Below are 18,643 nucleotides of genomic sequence, written 5' to 3'. Positions count from 1 at the left end.
CCAGAGAGAAAGGATAAAATCATCATTCAATTGCACGTGGATATTCTTGGATGGCCTGGGACAATTTTGTCAGCCAGAAGGAAAAATAAAACCTCACTTTTTCCCACTTGACTTTTGTTAGTTCTGGCCTGAACAGGGCTCAGGTGCAGTGACAAAGCACTCTGGTGACATGAACAAGCACCTCCATGTTGGGGTTATATAAATTGCCACACTTTGCTTTAACTACTTCATCTTCTGCAGCCTGAATTTTTTAGGTGCAACTGGATTTATAGCACCTAACTAGGTGCTGACAGTAAACACCAGAGAAATCCTTTGGGATTAAGCCTATTCAGCAGAAGTTCACACATCCTGCATTTATCACAGACTTTGTATGTAACCTTCTGTCAGAAGCTACAGAAAGACAAAGCCAATTTAAAGAGTAAACAGCAGCCCAGCTTTAAGCCCAGGTAGCTGGAAAAAAAATCAGAATTCCTGCATTTTCACCACCCAGCTGGTTTCATCTGCCTGCTCAGCTCCTGTCTCCACCTCTACTTTGAGTATACAAGGATCTGAGTTTGGTGGATTTTTTATTTTTAATTTTTTTGCTCAGGTTTAGAAACTCCCAAGAGATTCAGATTTCCTCACCTCACTGCATTTGGATTATTACTTAGCTATATTGTGAAAAAGTTATTTTAATATCTTTTTAGAAAAAAACCAAAACAAACCTGCATTTTTTCATCTATCACTGCATTCCTAATAAGAAGTTTTTAAAACCCTGGGGAATTTAAAGCAAATTTATTTACCCTTATTGAAGGAAACCACATTAAACTTACCATGGAAAAGTGTTGCAATTCTCTTTAGCTAAACATACAGTAGCAAATTGAAAACTTAAGTAGGAATTACACCCTGCTTTTGCTGTAGATTTTGGATTTTCCCCTATACTGCAAAGTTCTCTATGCAAATATATTTTCCCCTACAAGCTTTTTGAAATATGCTGCTACACCGATCCTAATTTTGTCAAAGCTGTTAAGGAGATGTGTGTGCACAGGTCAATTATTGTTATTAATGTCAAGTGGATACCGAAATGCACTAAGTGATTTGGGAAAAACAGAGCTTATTCTGTACCTGATCAACTCTGTGAGGGCATTTGCAAATAAATCCACCAAATCACACGAAGGGAGAGACCTTTCCTCGGCTGTGTGCCCTGGACCTCAGCTCCAAGTTTTTACAGCTAAGGAAGGTGTGAATCAGCAGGATCCAGCTGCCATCTCTGCTCCTCGCTGGTGTTCATCTCCCAGCAAACTGGTAAAGGTCTGCCTCAAGAGTCAGAGCTTAGCCACAGACGTGAGGAAGAATGTTTTATTCCTCTGTTGCTTTTGCCATTTGATGGTTTTCAAGACTTTTGGTAAGGTTAATCAAGTAAGTGTATTTTTGTTGAGGGGGGAAGAGACAAATAAAATGATGTGTCAGATGTCAGGAGGCTGTTCCAGGAGCATAAACCATCATCTTATCCCTTCATCCAAACAGAGTCTGCTCCACCTCCCATTTACTCAATAATCCCTAATATTTTGGTGCTTAGGTTACTGGTGTCTAAATAAAGCCACATTTATCCTGCTCTGACCTTGCCTGGTATCCAGAAAAGGTGGGGAGAAAAGGCAGGATTCATTTTTGGATTTCACCTCCGATTTGAGGTGACACTGTCCTTTGAGGTGACACTGAGGAATGTCCTGCTGCTGTGCTAATTGCCAGTACTCACACCGGTGACTGCCTTATCAGTCGTGGGCACAAGGCTACCTGTGAGAAACTGGATCAATTGTGTGCCCACCACCTGCTCCCTGAATTATCCACATTTGACAATGGAATGGATGTTTTTGCCAGCTTCAAAGGTGCCTGTCAAATATAAAGGTGTACTCACACACTCAGCCACGGAGTCTCTGCTTGGGGGACACAGTTTATCCAGCCACTGTAATTTGTAGGGGCTGGAGCACTAACTACATAAAACATCCATTTGTCATGGGTTGGGAGCAAGACAGCTTTTCCCAATGACAAATATTTTGCTGCATTAAAACCACCAAATTGCTTTGTAACATTAAATTAAGTCTTCTTACTTTTGGTTTTGTTTGGGTTTTTTTTATTATTATTTTACTCATATTTAACAGTCAAAACGGTCACGGTTTGACCCTGCAGTAAATCTAACTGTAATTTCAGCAATGAAGCAAAGGACTGGTGTGATTTAAACTCACTCCCCCAACACCGATTTACTTTTAAAAACTTAAAAGGTGAACATCGTGCAAGCAAGTTTTATGCTGTATTAGGTATCACCTCTCCATCACTCCAGCTACGTGGTGTATCAAGTATCACCAGTCCTGCAGCTGTAATAAACTCAATTGCTTCATGTACTGGTTATTTGAACAAAAATATAGCTGGGAACCTACACCTGCTCCAGATGAAAGTGGGATTCCTTCATTCTCTCCATTACTAAGGATTTTGGCATCTCCCTTTCCTGGTCAGAGGCTGTGGCAAGTAAAACTGATGAGAAATATGCCCGGTAGCTGTCCCTTCCCTTTTCTCTCACCCAGACACTGTGGCTGCCTTTGAGTTCTCAAGTCTGACGTGGAAAATTTAAAGTGTGAATATATAAAAACACTTTGTCTACATAAGAAGTTGGGCTTGCATTGTTGAGTAGAAACTCAACCATTTCCACAACCTTTAAATGCAACACCCCTCTCAACCTGACAGTGCTATTTGTATAATGAACCACCAAAAGGAGAAATAAAGGTGTCTCATGGGCTTCCTGAAATAGTGTAAATCCTCAGGAATATGTTCTTTCTCTATGTATTGGATATTATGAAGTTTACTTCCTTGCAAGACCTTCACAGGATATGACATTTTGGGCATTAAAACGGGATCATCTGCCCTCGATAATTTCAGCAGCGAGAGGGGAAAGTGCAGAAGTGCTTAACCCTACATAACAAGGGAAGTCTGGGATTCAATTAATTAAAGCTCACATGGGAAAACAGGAATATCTTACATTTTCATAGGGCATGCCAGGTATATGTAGTACACAGCACCAGGTGAGAGGGGAAACTCGGCCATGGTTAGAGGTGGAGGAATGCCCACGGTTAGAATGGAGAAAAGGGTGACTATCCCCACTGACAGACGCCAGTACCACTAATATTTATTTGTTGTTTTGGCACCATCGGTCTTGCAGAGCCACCTCTGCCCAGCGCGCGCACCTGAGGTGACACAAAACGGCCCCACACTTAAGAGGACCGCGCGCGGGGACACCGACCCTCCTGCTGCTCCGCATCACGAATGGGCACCGCTGACCCCCAATCCCCTTCACATTCCCTGGGAGACGCCAGCTGAGAAGCACCCATAGCATCCCCGCCCCACCCTCAGCCTTTGCCCCGCACCAAAATGGCGGCAGCCCCTGAGGGCCGGGGCCGCGCGCTGGGCGGGGCTGGCCTCCAGTGCCGCGCCTGCGCGGGGCCGAGCGCGCCTCCACTTCCGGCTGCCGGCGGCCGCTTCCGGCCCCCCGTTCCTTGGTAACAATGGAGCAGAAAATGGCCGCCTGAGCGGGCAGGAGGCGGCGCGGCGGCGGAGCGGCACGGGCGGAGCGCGGACAGCCGGCACCCAGCCCCGAGCGGCGCGGGCAGCGGCGCACCCACAGCCGGGGGGGGCGGCGGCGGGCGGCGGCGGCGGGCGGTGAGCATCGGGGCGGGGGCGGGCTCTCAAAATGGCCCGGGGAAGGGAGAGGCCCAGGCCTGGGGGAGGCGGTGGCGGCCTCCGCCCGGAGCGGGTAGCGGCAGCGGGGCCCTTCAGTCCCTGCCCGGGGGCTGCTCGGCGAGGCGCGGGAGGCTCCATCGGCGGTGCCGTGAGGGAGCGGGGGGCGGTGATGGCGGTCCGAGCGCGGGTGTGCCCGGATGGGCCGCGCTCCGTCACCCCGGGGATTCTCCTGGCCGGGCCTCTCGCCGCGACCCTGATTCTCCACTGGGGGCTGGAGCTCGGTTTGCGCTGCGGCCGGGCAGGGCGGGAGCGCCCGGCACCCTCCGGGTGTCCGGCTGGGCTGGGGGAGGAATTGGAACAAGCTCCTTTTGGGAGAGGTGGAGGGAGGGGGTGGTTGTAGCTGCTATCCTGGGCCTTGTCCACAGTTCAGTGCCTGCTGGAGGAATTGCAGCTTTTCAGGGCCGTATTTTCAGGCCGGGCTTCCCGTGAGTTGAGGCAAGACGCCTTGTTGTGGAAGACAGGCGAGAACAACTCTTCCTATCCCGCTGTGTAAGGCTCTGGATCAGCTCGTGACCTGTTCAAACCTGTGATGTTTGCTCTTCCTGTGCTGAGTTTCTCCCCAGTTAATCACGTCATCTTTGCTCTGTCACTTTAGCTTCCTGTGCAAATTTATCCCTGCCCCTTTTAATGCTGCTTGTTGGCATTCACGGTTTCTGTTTCTCTGTTTCAAAACCCTTGTCAAGTCCAGCTGGATGTCTGTGTTTATGTTGATCTGCGTTAATTGATGAGCAATATCAGATTGTATATAAATAGTGTGTATATATATATATATATATATTTATATGATGTAGTGATGATTAAGTTTTGTTCATAAAATTCGTTGTTTATCTTGATTTTAGCATTCAGTAAAAGCCTGATAAAAGGTTTCACAGCAAAAATCCTGAGTTTTTAAAATAATAGTGGTATTATTTTGCTGTTTCTCAGGAAGGTAGAGCCTTGATACAGAGAAGCTCCTAAACAAGAATACAAACTCGATAATAACGAGTAGTATCATCACACATCACGTTTATTTGCTTGTCCATATTGGCAGTATTGGGTAATTTCAACTGGAAAATACTTGTCAAAAGTTCCTAAGAACTTCTGACACTAATTTGTCCCTGAATTTTAATTGCAGTGATTCTTCAAGTATTTCTAAAACAAATAAACAGTCAGCGGCTTCTTGGGCAATTAATTATCTTAATTGAGGGTCAGATATTTAGTTTTGTTTTGGTGGTCACCTAGCACTTAAACTGACTCTGTTCCCTCTACAGGTTTGCCGTTTTGGAATTAAAATAATGATAGCTTGGAATTATGTCCTGGGAAGGGAAAACACACCACACATTATAAAATTAAGGGTTTCTTGTTATGTTAGACCACTAAGGCACAGCAACTGCAGTGTTCCCTTCATCAGCAGCTCTGACTGGGTAAATGTTTGTCACTGCAATAACCACACACCAGTATTTTTCAAGACTGTCGTGGTTGCCATCTGTATCATATTTGTTTTCCATATTACTGAATTCCTGGACAAGAGTCTTGCAAGTGTCTGCTCTCCAATATGTGTATTTATGGTTTTTTAGGGGAGTGGGTAGTGTGATCCCTGAATGGAAATATTTTCAAAACACCTCTATATAAATATACCTGCCTTGCTTGATCCTTTATTCCTATTCCCTGTGGGAATGTATCAGAATAAATCCCTAGATATTAGTAGAATTATTCCAGTTGCAGTGGAGGTATTGTACTATTTTTTTTTAACAACCATAGCACAATATAACATAATGACTCCATATACTTGAGTCTAAAGATTGCATTTAAGTCCAGCCTAATGTAGCTTAACACATTACTGGAGTGTCCTAATTTCTTTTTTTATAGAGAACTTGAGTTTCCATGTGTTAAAACACTTGAATCCAGATATGATTATTGGGTGTTTTTCCAGGGTTTTGTGGTGTACTTTCAGTCTTGGTGAAAACTTATCAGCTGCTGAGCTTGCAAAAATTATTCGTGAAGGGATAAAACGAAATGTGAATATTTCCATCTTCAAATACTTTTATGAGAGCCTTGTGCTTCTCAAAATCAAAACTTCTAAAGAGCGTAGCAGTGTCATAACTTAGTCAGGAGCTTTGTGTGCAGAGTAGGGATAGCCAGGAGCATCCCAGGGACTGGTTTTGCCTTTGCACAGGTTCTGGCTGCAGGTAAGATCACAACCACAAGCCTGTGTCTCCTTCAAACCCTGCTCAGCTTTGTATTAACAAGGTACTTGTCAGGAGCTTTTGGCTGCTGTGCAGTGTTGAGGCTCAGCTTTTGACTCAGGGAGATCTGCAGGGTTCGATGGTCTCGTAAAACCACCTGATGATTATGGAACGTAGGAAAAGCCAGCACACATTTTATCTCAGCTCAGTAATTTAAAATCATCTCATGCACAGAGCAGTCTGGGTTTCAATGTGCAAGTTGTATGTGCACGTAGTCCTCTTAAAATGCTGGAGCTTCCTTACCTTGGGATGGCATCAGAAATGGAATTCTCATGGCACAGATGCCTATTTAAATTCATATAAATTTGCCTTCATTTTATTTCCCACTTCTGTGTTTGTTGGGCAGCAGATATCAACAAGAACAGGAACGCACGTATCGGAATTCCTCTGTGGGTTGTGGTTGCAGTGATTCTCTGGTTGTTGCTCTTTCACTGTTAGCAGTGCCTGCATTAGCAGCAGTTGTGTGGAGACAGCAAGATTCAGCAGCGAATTTAAAGATTTTTTTTTTTTCTTTTTTAGTTGAAAATCAGTGTGTGTTGATTATGGCTTAGTGCTTTCACTCACCGCAGCTTGTGTTTCTTCAGGAATCAGAGCTCTACTTGTCCTTGGCTCTCAGTCCTGTTCTAGTGCTGTGTCTTAGGGTCAACACTGGTTACCTGTGTGCAGCTTTACTTCTTTTGAGTTGAGTGGGCCTTCTGCTGCTGACTCAGCATAATTTCTGGCCTAAAAGAGCATTATTTCTTGAGCCTGCAATGCTGGAAGCTTGCTGCACCTCATATACATGAAGCTTTTTCTTCTGTGCTGTCTGAATTTGATGGCGAAGACAGTGTTATCTTAATTTTATTTTCCACTTGTATGTGAAAAGTGTTGTTTTAGTAAGTGCAGATGGTAAAAGGCAAAGCCCAGCATTTTGGCAGTTGTTGCCACATTTTATTTTCAGAGCTCCATCTTGGTTCCACATGCTCTCAGTGTTCTGGAATTGCTAAGCTCTGCCCTGATTTCCTCACTTCTTTCTGACTTATCAGGAGTTGTTAGTGTTTCTCTTCTTTATCTCAACAGTTGGTTCAGCTGAAATGTTTTTCCTCTCTGGTTTGTTGGGGGTTTTTTTTATGCTGTGGAACTTTCTGCCACTGTTCTGCAAAAGTATTCATTTGCTTTCTATTGTTTGAAATGTATGTTCAGAATGACATCTTGTTTGAGGGCCTTTGCTTTGAAACACACTGGGGTAGTGAAAAAGCTGCATTGATGTTTAACATTCCTTGTTAAAGTGACATTTAAATTTTACAGCACTTTTCACAGAACACTTCCATAGAACACAAAACTTTCTTCCAGATTTCCAAGAGTGGTGCGTGTTTCATGGTAAGTTTTCAGTTAAAGAGGATGTAGGAAGTTCTTGATTTTAAAACTTGTGGTATGTTTATTAAAAATCTGATAAAAAACCTAAATCTGCTGTTCATCCCAGTGGAAATAAAAAGCCAGAATAGCAGGGCCAAAATTCACGATGCCACTTTGAAAACTAGACAAGTTGGTTCCTTTCTACAGTTTCTAAGATGGAGATAAGTGTTTTGGACCTGTGGTATCAAAGCCTTTGGTGTGATCACAAAAGGAGACTTGTGCACCTGCAAAAAAAGAGAAAGCCAAACAAACTTGACATAATGAAGCTCCATGTATAATGCAAATAGATGACTTTCATTTCATTGTCTTAGGGTGTCTTTTTCCTTTAATGATGGGATTCACTGGCAGTTTTTGCTTCTGCTTTTGAGCTTGCAGACTTGAGTGATGAAATATTTATGATGAAAATGTCATTTCTGTTATGACTTACTCCCAACTAGTTTTGAGTATTGAGAAACTGGATGCTGACTGGCATGGAAAACTATTTTTTAACTTTGAATTCTTGGAAAATGAGGTGGGGTGAGTTGGATGAGTGCTGTGTGTGAAGTGGGTTCTGTTTGTGCTTGAAGGAGCCCAGGGTAGGAGGACTGCCTGTTCTAGCTGCTGTTCCTGTGTCATTTGAGCCGTGGAATTAGAGGGAGGGCTGACTGGGGCCGTGCTGCCATGGCACGTCAGAGCTGCTGAAGTCACAGTTCGTGGAAAGCACTTGGACATGCAGCTGTGCTGTGCTTCTCTTGAGCTGAAGTGTCTTTGAGGCATGTTCACTGCAAGCTGGGCAGGGAAAATAGCCTCTAAGGACCCAAAGCAAACCAGTCGGTGTTTCTGGCTTCCATCCTGAGTCACTCCTTCAGTCCAAGGGTTTGATCGGTCCTGCAGACTCCACGCAAGCAAGGTGCACGACCGGTTGGAGTAGCTAATTATGATGAGGGTATGAATCATAAATGAGAAGTTTGCCTTCTGCTGAGGACACCTCTGGAACACCCACACTGCCATCCTCTTTTTTTGTCTACCCAGAGGTATTAACTGTGTTGCTGGGACATGAGGTAACTCGGGAAACATTCCTGCCATACAGGGCACGAGAGTGTCTCAGGTGAGGTTGAAATACCAGTAACACTACCATGGAGTTCTAGAGGAACAACTTCTTGCACACTTGACTCATGAGCAGCTGAGTTGTTTCTTCAGTTTAATTAGATTCCGTGTTTTGTCCTGTTAAAATTTGAGGTTTGCCCCATAAATCTCATGAAGATTTTAGTTTTAAGGTATTGCTTTTTCATTTAACCCGCCAATGAGTGATTTCAGGGTTTGTCAGATTTTCTAAGTTCTGCCTAGTTGGTTTAATGAGAGTTCTAATGTTTTATGGGATTTCTTTTAAATCTAAAAAAAACCCAGGAATGCAGGCTAAGGTAGTGTCTTGGTATTCAATACAGATAACTAATGTCAGGAGATACTACGGATTATTGAAGGAGGAAGAGCTAGGAAAGTATTGCAGTGCATTATGGTCCATTAGTACTTTTTCTGGGAAGAATCCTGTAGTGCATAGTGCTATGCAATATGGAGATAGGCTGTGCTACTGTTGAAGGTGAATGAGTGACACACATATGATACCCCTGCTTGCTGTCCCACTAGATTTGAGGCAGTAGCAGATTCCTGACTGGATATTTAGTTTGCACACAACCTGGCATGAAAGACAACATAATATTTCTTATGCTGTAAGAATGATAACTTTGCATTATTGAGGGAATATCCAGTACTTTGAAATTGTCCCTGTCCAATAAAAACCATAGTATTACTTCCTCTTGAATAAAAGAATGTAACAAACAATAGCTTTTGTGGGCTTACTGCAGTCTGGAGCACCAGTGGGGAGACAGGCAGTCATTTGTACTGAGAAATCTCTGAGCTTGTTGAAGCGTAACTGCAGGGAAGATACTTTCCTGATTTGTGGCAGGATGGGAACACCAATTAAGAATTCATTGTAGTTACTCTGTCTGGATACTCAGCTGCTGAAGATTTTTTGTAAGGAGAAAGTTGTTTATCCTATCTCCGATTCTCTTTCTTTGTGCAATCTTTAGGTGGTCACCCCCTTACTTCCCCATAAAGAGATTTTCATATCTGGGTGTCTCAGCTGAAGTTGGCAATAACCAGCAGATCTGAACTTCCTGCTCATAGTTGTGACCTTCCCCACCCTGTGTCAACTCAGTGCTGACAAGGAAGGACACTAAAGGAGGAAATTCTGAATCTTTTAACTTGGATAAGAACAAGCTCTTACACTGGAAGAAAGAAAAGCAGAGTTGATCTGTACCTGCTTATTAGATAACCAAATGTTGGTTATTTTGTTGTAAGCTAATAGTACACCTGTTAGTTTTCCCTCATCAGGCTTCCCTACATGGCTGGCTTCCTTCAGCCAGTCTTAATTGTCTGCAGGGTGTGAACTGAGAGCAGCATCCTCAGGGGCAGATTTTCAAGTTATTTCTGCTTCTCTGTGCTGTGCCATGGTAACTCCCACCATGAAAATCCTGCTGTCCAGCCAGATGGGCTCTGTGGAGCCATACTGAGGCAGGAGCAGTCTAAACATTCCAGTAAGTTCAGTCGGGCCGTGGAGAGCTCTGCAGCAGTCTGGGAGGCGAGGCTTATGTTGGACAGTGAGCATGGGGAGGAGATAGAAAACAGCAGAAGCCTTGGAGTAGAAATCCTGGATTTAATGTCAGAGCTCTAGTTTGAAGTGTCATCCCGTTTGCTGTCAGCAGTCCGGTAGGTAGAATGTGGTGTTGCTGTACCATCTGTAGTTCCATCAGCGTAAACATTCCGTAGGGATTGGCAGCATTTCTGGGATCATGAAATCGGGATACGGGTGGCTGGTGTAACCTGTTAGTAGGTTGCAATAGGAAAATATTGCAGTTCGTCACTAGCAGAAATAGTCCCCACGTAAATTAAATTCTTTGTTCAAGTTCCAACCTCTGAGGCTCTTTCCTTAGCAGTGAACTCTCTTCAGCCTTGATAATTTGCCAATTTTATGGTTTAAGAGAGACTGTAAGAGGTGATGGAGGAGAAAAGAGGAGAAAACCTGGAAACAAGTAGTATGACTTATTCCAAGCATTTCCTAAAGCATCACGTGTTGAACTGTACATCAGCCTGTTGGTAAAGAAGAGATTTTTAAATTCCTTCCCCCCCCCCCCATTTGACTTTTTCCCTGACCAAGGATGCCTATTCCATTCCAGAAAATCAAGGGGCCAATATCTTTGACTCACGTAGGCATTAGATGGCCAAGGTGCCTGCAAGCACTGGAATTTTCAGTTAAAAGGAAAGTAGTAAATAAGTAGTAAACAAATGTTATGTTTTGTATGTGTAATGCATCTTTCTTTTTTAAAAGCGGTTGAATTAGTTTATTGCTTACAAAGGTGTAATGTTGCCATCTTTCTGAAGGCATTCCACGTGTTTCCTAGTTTGATGTGTATCCCCAAAGATCTGATGCATCTTCCAAGGTTTTATTTTGGGTGCGAGTCTCTCGTTCTCCTTGAGACTTTTATTCAGATATTACCAGAACCAGCGTGACCTGCTTTTAAAAGTATCTTCTCAAGCATGTCTTTAAGTAATTCTACTTGGAGTAATAATTCTGCTACAGAAAGCTTGTAAAAAGTTGATTGAAGCAGTGTTCTCGTTAGAAATATGTGCCTGGCATGTGAAGAGCACAGAGATTTCCTAAGTGAGCCGGGTCAGAGCTGAACACACCTGCAGAAACTATTGCTCAACTGTCCTGTGAATGGGGTCATTTATTGGTGTTTTACAGCTCGTCACAGAACACAACACGTCACATGCCAGTCTGCAGTATTCAGATTGCACCAGGGATTTAGAAATGCAGGGAAAGCTGATAGGCTCCCATCTGACTCAGGAGTGACCCCGGTAATTGCTGCTGCTTCCTGATTCCTGAAAAAAGAGTCTAATTGCTTGGTAAAATGGCAGAACCTCACAGAACCGAACCAGAACCGTGCTGGTAGCCTGGAGTGGCAGTAAGTTAATATTGCTAAGTTAAAATCAAGTTTTGCTACATCAGAACTGAAGACAAAGAGGGTGAGAACAGTTTCATAATTTGCAAGTCTGCAATAATGGGATGTCCTATCCTGTGGAATTTTGCTGGTGCTACACACCGAGGTCGTCAGTGCACTTTAATTTTCACCGTAGCAGCTGAAATAAAGTGCCCATGGAGATCATGCAGTGCTGCTCTTCTGGAGAAGCACTAATGTAAACTGTGGGCAGTCTTGACTTGACAGCTGTGCTGACAAACCAAAAAAAGATGCCTTTTGCACTAGACAGATGTCTAAGTGTTGGAAATTTTCCAGTGAGAAGCAGAAAAGCTTTATTCTTCCAGTATTTCCATGTCACATGAAGTATGGTTTAAATGAAAGGAATGTTTTCTGATGGGGACTGTTACTGCAGAGCTTTTTAGCGTGCAGAGGATTAGCTTCTTAATCACCTCTCTGAGTAACTAGATTCTACCAGTTGTACAGGAAAAGTCTTGGTGCTGTGAATAGTGAGGCAGAGTGATCAAGGAAACTGGTTATTTTATCTTCATCTGAAGCATTTGCATGGCACAGCCAGTGCCAGAATGTCTCCTGCATTTGCATGTGTTCCTTATAATATATATCAGATACAGACACCGCATTCATCGATTATTTTCCTTGGAAGAGAGTTGTCAAGTATTTCATCCAAATGAAAAACAATATGAGAAGGTTATATTTAAAAATATGCAGCCTAGAAGACAGCTTTTTAAAGCCCTGGTGTACCTGATATATGCTGGAGTTTTGTCTTGGAAATATGCTCGTCAACATCAGTACTTTAGTAAAAGCTGAAACTTGAAAGCAAATTCCTCTCGATGTAAAACTATAAAGTTGATTTTACAAACTCGTTTTGTTTTTTGAGGGAATGAGAACCTTTCCTTTTTCTGTGCACAGGATTCCACATCATCTTCTTTATTTGTGTTCTTCATAACCACTTCATTCTGTTAAAATTCACTGTATGGTGAAGAGGGTGTTTCTGTAGCAGGCAGGAAAAAGCAAGGAACATATAATCCTGTGCTCAGAGAGCATCATCAGGGATGGCTTGTGGCTTGTACTTCACTTACGTAAGGCTGCTTGGAGAGGCAGTTCTGATACTAGGGATATTTTATGGAAAAAGAAGATAATCATGGTCACCTACTTTGTGAATGCAAAGATGAGCTTAGACTTATGGCAGATGATATTCTCTGTTCAGCTTGCTGCTTTGTTGAGTATTTGATAATGATGGGCATCAGTTTTGTTTGTATTTTTCTTGAGCAGGTTCATGCTTTGTTTTTGATCCCTGTGGTGATGAACCTGATTCTAACTGAAGCTTCACGTTAGCAGACTTCTTTAACCTGCACTTCACTCTCCATTGCAAACATGCCTAAGTTCCGTGCTGTATTTCACTGCTCTCGATGAAGGGTTTGTTCTCTCCTTTTTTTAGGTACTCTTCTAGTCATCAAGATGGAAAGCTCAGATTCTGGTGATAAAGGAAGTATTGATCAATCAGAAGCCCAACGTCAGAGCCAGCTGGATCGGTTAGATCGAGAAGAAGCTTTCTATCAGTTTGTGAACAACCTGAGTGAAGAGGACTACAGGCTTATGAGAGATAACAATTTGCTAGGAACACCAGGTAGGTAATGCTTGCCTATGTCCCTCCTGCTGGAGTTGCTTGTAGGCAATTTGTGTCATTTTCTGTTCTCCTGAAGCCCTTTCACCCGTCTGTGTGCTGCTGCCGTGTTCCCTGGTAGGAAGTAGCTTCTTGCTACTTTGTGCACATTTAAATTCAAGTGGTCCCTTGACTTGTGGAGATACAGGATGGTGTGGATTCAACAGATAACAAAGTCTGGTGTTTGCACAACTTGGCAGAAATGTCCAGATTTGACCCGGTTCCAATTATGAACCGTTAGATGGACAAAAAAAATCTCCTTTAAGTGTCTGTGTGCAGATTTTGTGGTGGTGAGGTTAGGAGTTTGTAACCAGGGTAAGTAGTTTGGTATGAGATTCTTCATGGGCATTTTGATGTCAGCTCTCAATCAGCTCATTGAATTTCCTCTTTATGGGTTGATACATAATTCAAACCACGACTCAAGTAATTTAAACCTTTTCCTGCTTGTGAAGTGTTAACCTCAAATGTTTCACTCTGGACACTCTAATGGGTGTAGGATGACAAAAATTGCTGCTCAGCTGTAGAGGTTACGGATCAGAGAGTACATCTCTTTTGAATAGGATGGAGCTGTTGGATATTTCAGCTTCAGGAAAACTTACTTGGGACAAAAGTGCTGAAGTGTCTCAACTTCCCATTAGCAATGTGCTTGGCAATGCCATTATGGCTGGATTTAATTTGACAGAGCACAAGCAGTGGCTTGTACCTTCTTTAGAAGCTTATGATAATGCTTGCCATACATATATGATTTGGAAATATTTTTGGAAAATTTTGCTTATTTTCTAAGGTGAAATTACTGAAGAAGAGTTGCTGAGAAGGCTACACCAAGTTAAAGAAGGTCCGCCACAGCAAAACAGTGATGAGAATAGAGGTATATACAGTATTTGTGAAAACTCTTAACTTTAGCACCCCGTACGGACCTTAACTTGAGTGCAGGAGTGGAACAAGTTAAGCCTAGGCAGGTGCAAGGTGAGCTTTGTTTCAAAACTTAGTGAGCCTTATGTCTGATATCTGCTGCGGAGGTCAGTTTGGGACAGATTTCATTCATACACGTCTCTTCTGTCAAAATAAAGCTTTGTTCAGGTTTCTTTCTTTTTTTATTTCATTTTTTTAAGATTGCCTTTCTGTCTACTCCCTTCTGGGATGCTTTTTGGTGATCCCTCTTTTTTTAATTCACCATTCTTCCCTTCCAAAGACTGTATTGCTGTTGTCACCCTTCTGTAGAGATTGGTGGGGGATGCTCAGAGCTGATCACTGGGGTTCATTCTTCAGTGAGACAGATTTGTTATAAAGCTTTGTAGGTGAAGGTTCAGGACCAACTTAATTCTCTGTTTCATGGTCAATAGATCACTTAATTGTTTGGAAAGGAAAACACAGAATATTGATGTGTTATGACACCTAACATGTGACTTTCCATTTACTTATGATAGAAAATACATGTTCTTTTGATGACTTGTTTGCTCTGTGATGGCTGCAGCCTATCTGTCCATATTGGAGCAATGTCCACTCCTGCTCCCTTAGAAGAGCTCTGGTAGTTATAGAATTGTCACACTGCCTGTGAAACAACAGTAGCACTTGGTAGGATTCAGCACTTCTAAATTGTAAGCAATTATGTTCTTGGAAAAGATGGCTCCAAAATTAGCTCAGTACTCTAATTTTGGTAGTTCCCTGTCTTTTTCACAGGTGCAGAGTCCACAGAAGATGTTTCAAATGGAGATTCTATAATAGACTGGCTTAATTCAGTCCGACAGACTGGAAATACAACGCGAAGTGGGCAGCGAGGAAACCAGTCCTGGAGAGCAGTGAGCCGGACTAACCCAAATAGTGGCGACTTCAGATTCAGTTTGGAAATAAATGTCAACCGTAATAATGGGAACACGAATGCAGAAACTGAGAATGAGCCATCTGTAGAGCCTTCCAACGGGGAGGATTTGGAGAACAGCCAAAGTGACTCTGAAATTCCAAGGTCTGAATCACCGTCTGTAAGGCAGCCTGGATCGGAAAGGAGCAGTGCAGAGGAGCTGATGGCTGAGGAGGCTTCCCCTCCTAGAGGGCAGAGGAGAGCCAGGAGTAGGAGTCCGGAGCAGCGGCGGACGCGGGCTAGGACTGATAGAAGTAGGTCACCTATTAATGCAGTGAGTGAGGCCCCTCGCAGGTCTCATCACAACACATCATCTCAAACACTTGACCACTCCTCAGCGGGCGAGGCTGAGGGCAGCTCTAGAACCAGGCAGCACGTGACGTTAAGGCAGCACACGGTGGGGACTGAGGTGCCAAGCGAAAATGCAGTTCTGTTCTCCCCCCCTGAAACGAGGCCTGCTCCCCAAGCAGCAGGTTCTTCAGAAACCACCGGCACCAGTGAGTCCACAGCTCCTGGGCAGAGGCCTCCCACCATAGTGCTGGACCTGCAGGTGAGAAGAGTTCGGCCGGGCGAGTACCGGCAGAGGGACAGCATAGCCAACAGGACCCGGTCCCGATCCCAGACCCCCAACAACACGGTCACCTACGAGAGCGAGCGCGGAGGCTTCCGGCGCACGTTCTCCCGCTCGGAGCGGGCCGGGGTGAGAACTTACGTCAGCACCATCAGGATTCCTATCCGTAGGATCTTAAACACGGGCCTGAGCGAGACCACATCAGTCGCCATCCAGACCATGCTGAGGCAGATCATGACGGGCTTCGGGGAGCTCAGCTACTTCATGTACAGCGATAGCGATGCCGATCCCAGCGGGCCGGCTCCCAGCCAGAACGTGGAGACTTCTGAGCCGCAGAGCGGAGGCACCTCGGGCAATGAGGGTGCAGATGTTAGCTCAGGGGAGGTGTACGAGGGAGGGCACGAGGCTAGCTCAACATCTGGTGCCAGGCGGGAAGGCCGGAATATGAGGGGATCGGTCACTTTTGAAGAAAGCGGTTCTCTACCGTTCCTTAGCCTTGCACAATTTTTCCTACTCAACGAAGACGACGACGACCAACCAAGAGGACTCACCAAAGAACAAATTGACAACCTAGCCATGAGGAATTTTGGTGAGAGCGACGCTCTGAAAACCTGCAGCGTGTGCATCACAGAGTACACGGAGGGCAACAAGCTCCGCAAGCTGCCGTGCTCGCACGAGTACCACGTGCACTGCATCGACCGCTGGCTGTCGGAGAACTCCACCTGCCCCATCTGCCGCAGAGCAGTCTTAGCTTCTGGGAACAGAGAGAGCGTTGTCTGAAGGAGGGCTCAGTCGATGGCCAGGCAGCTGGTGTGATAGTGATGGGCAAAGAAGTCACTTCCCTTTATGGCCACTTTTTGAGTGGTACCTCAGTGTATAGTAATGACTCGGAGTGAATCTTCCCTCATCGAAGCGTTTTCATTGGATTCAAGCTTTGGGAATTGGAAAATTTCTTTAATTAGGCTTTTCGAATTCTAGTCGGTTTGGGTGTTCAATTTCACTTGTCCAAAGACATCTCCCCAATTCAAATTTTTTTTTTTTTTTTTGTGAAGAATATTAAGTTCTTTCTCTTGCCCATCCCTTGCCATCCCAGTCCAATAAACAATTTGTCCTCAAGATTGTGCTTCTGAGGAGTTCTTTGAGATGTTATCCCAGCTCAGTGTCCATGAGTCATAGAGGAATTTTTGCAAGAAATCCAACTCTCTGAAAAAATAATATTAATTTAATTGCACATTTGAACATTCTTTTAATTTTTCTCCTGGCTTAATATTGGACATGTCTGTGTAAATAACACTAATGTTAGCCCTTTCCCCATCACTATGGCACGCTGTAGGATGAGCTGTTAGCGTAATTGGGATATTTATCTTGTTGTGGAAATATAAGAATTGCCTATGCTTGTTTAAATAAAGGAAAAAAAATCTGTTTTAAAATTGTAAAGCTTTTTTGTAGAAGCTCAGTACTTTTCCAATGCACTGTTGTACTAACGCATTAAGAGTTAAAATTGTACCATGCTTAGAAATCAAGAATGCTTTTCATACAGACCCCACCACACAGAGAGCAAACTGAACACAGGAGAGCTGCTTTTGTGACTGTGTACCTGTCAAGAGCAGTGCATATCTGTAGTATTTATGTGAACAGTTACTGTAACATAAAAACAGTTGCATTAGACATTAAATTGCATTAAAAAAACCCCCCCGGAAATTAAATGTTATAATTGCAGTGTTTTGGCTCAGTAATGCCACCAAAAAAAAAAAAAAAAAGAAAAGTGATAAAAATTAGGAACTGTTCTAATGCTTGGCTATTTCTTGGTATGGTTGCTAAGATGGAATAATAGAAACCCATGTGTACTGGCTCATTCACTGAGTTGTGGGCCCAATTTTTCTATCAGCTTTTGCTCTCAGTTTTTGAGGCAGCGTTGTAACTTCAGCAAACAAGTATGGACAGGTTGGTTTTTAGTTTTTCACAAGCTTCAACTGTAGTGGTAACCTCTGAATGTGTTGAGTGGTCCGGTGTTGGTAGCCTGGGGTGCAAGTGCCACAGGGAGTAACTGGAAAGCCCATCGTTAGTATTGGGTTGCATTTAAAAATGAGTGCACTGAAGTGTGTAGCAGATTCTTGAGAATGACAGTAGAAACCAAACAAGCTCTTTATTGGACAGAATGATAATGAATTGGCTTAAAGTTATTTATGTGATGTGTTGCAGTTGAGAATTGGAGAATGTACCTCAACTCTCATCAGAGTGTGTGTGTGGGGGGGGGGGAAAACATCCTTCACCTTTTCTTTGTTTTATTCTCTAAGGTTTTGGGTTTTTCCTGGCTTACGTGTGCAATGGGAAAGTGATTTTTATTTATTTCCACTCCAGGGCAGTAGTTCTGAAGGGGTACGAGCTGCTCTTGCTGGCTGGATGGGAAATGTTGCTTGTTCCTCAGATGACAAAACCAAAGCTGGCCTATCTTTTTTTCTAATTAAAACACATTTTTAGTGTTTTATAGTGGTGGGTGCATAAATTATAATCGCTGCTCTAAGCTATTTTAACATCTCATCAGCTAGTTCAGGATTCCACAGCATCCCAAAATTATTTTTTTTTTTTTAATTCTCTGTGTGCATTTTGTGCTGTTGTTTCAGTGGGAAGCCCTCACTGGCTGTTGAGTTTGCTTTCCTCCTGGTGGGCCACGCCACCGTGGTAGAGGGAACATGAGGCTTCTTTGGGAACAGAACAATCAGTCTGTTCGCTGGGTTTGGTCTTTTTCTTGGACACACAGCACTGTAAAATTGGAGCTGGCTCTTGATTCCGGGTGCTGCGTTCTCTGTGCCAAAATTTCACAGAGCAAAATAACACTTCTGAATTTCACAGAGCAAATTCGTTGCGGTTTCCAGACTTACAGAGCATAGATTTAGAAGGATAAAAACTCCTCTCTACCTGAGTACTGTGTTTGATGTTGAAAGTCAGAGATGTTCATCTCAGACTAGAGCTGGTGAGCACCAGGAAAGGAGCCCATGATCCCAAAACTCACACAAACATGGCTGTGGTTCCTGTCAACCCCACCTTTTCCATGGAATTCCCACCTTGGTAGAACTGCCCTCACAGTTTTGTTACACCTATTAGCATGTCTTAACACTTTTATCTTTC

The 18,643-nt window shown here is 43.7% G+C and overlaps 1 protein-coding gene across 3 annotated transcripts; it reads left to right on the top strand.

Annotated features, from left to right (window-relative positions):
• Positions 1-3,598: 3,598 nt before the first annotated feature.
• Positions 3,599-18,231, top strand: RLIM (ring finger protein, LIM domain interacting). 3 transcript variants are annotated; one of them, XM_062502792.1, is made up of 5 exons: positions 3,599-3,687; positions 7,281-7,352; positions 12,861-13,049; positions 13,870-13,953; positions 14,766-18,231. In XM_062502792.1, exons 3-5 carry the CDS (start codon positions 12,881-12,883, stop codon positions 16,292-16,294), a joined length of 1,782 nt encoding a protein of 593 aa, XP_062358776.1. In that variant the 5' UTR covers positions 3,599-3,687; positions 7,281-7,352; positions 12,861-12,880; the 3' UTR covers positions 16,295-18,231. The 3 variants fall into 3 exon arrangements, with proteins under 3 accessions (XP_062358776.1, XP_062358775.1, XP_062358774.1); XM_062502790.1 differs by lacking the exon at positions 3,599-3,687 and adding an exon at positions 4,078-4,257; XM_062502791.1 differs by lacking the exon at positions 7,281-7,352 and having other exon boundaries at positions 3,623-3,687.
• The last annotated feature ends 412 nt before the right edge of the window (positions 18,232-18,643 follow it).

This window comes from Cinclus cinclus, chromosome 15, assembly GCF_963662255.1.
Source record: "Cinclus cinclus chromosome 15, bCinCin1.1, whole genome shotgun sequence".
NCBI lineage: Eukaryota > Metazoa > Chordata > Aves > Passeriformes > Cinclidae > Cinclus > Cinclus cinclus.
Note: the sequence above shows the minus strand (reverse complement) of the source record. Positions and strands in the feature narration are given on the sequence as shown.

Excerpts from the sequence above, each read along its gene's own strand:
- RLIM (XM_062502792.1), top strand. The coding sequence starts at position 12,881 with ATGGAAAGCTCAGATTCTGGTGATAAAGGAAGTATTGATCAATCAGAA. Across the intron at positions 13,050-13,869 it reads CAATTTGCTAGGAACACCAG|GTGAAATTACTGAAGAAGAG; the intron begins GTAGGTAATGCT and ends TTATTTTCTAAG. Across the intron at positions 13,954-14,765 it reads AAACAGTGATGAGAATAGAG|GTGCAGAGTCCACAGAAGAT; the intron begins GTATATACAGTA and ends TCTTTTTCACAG.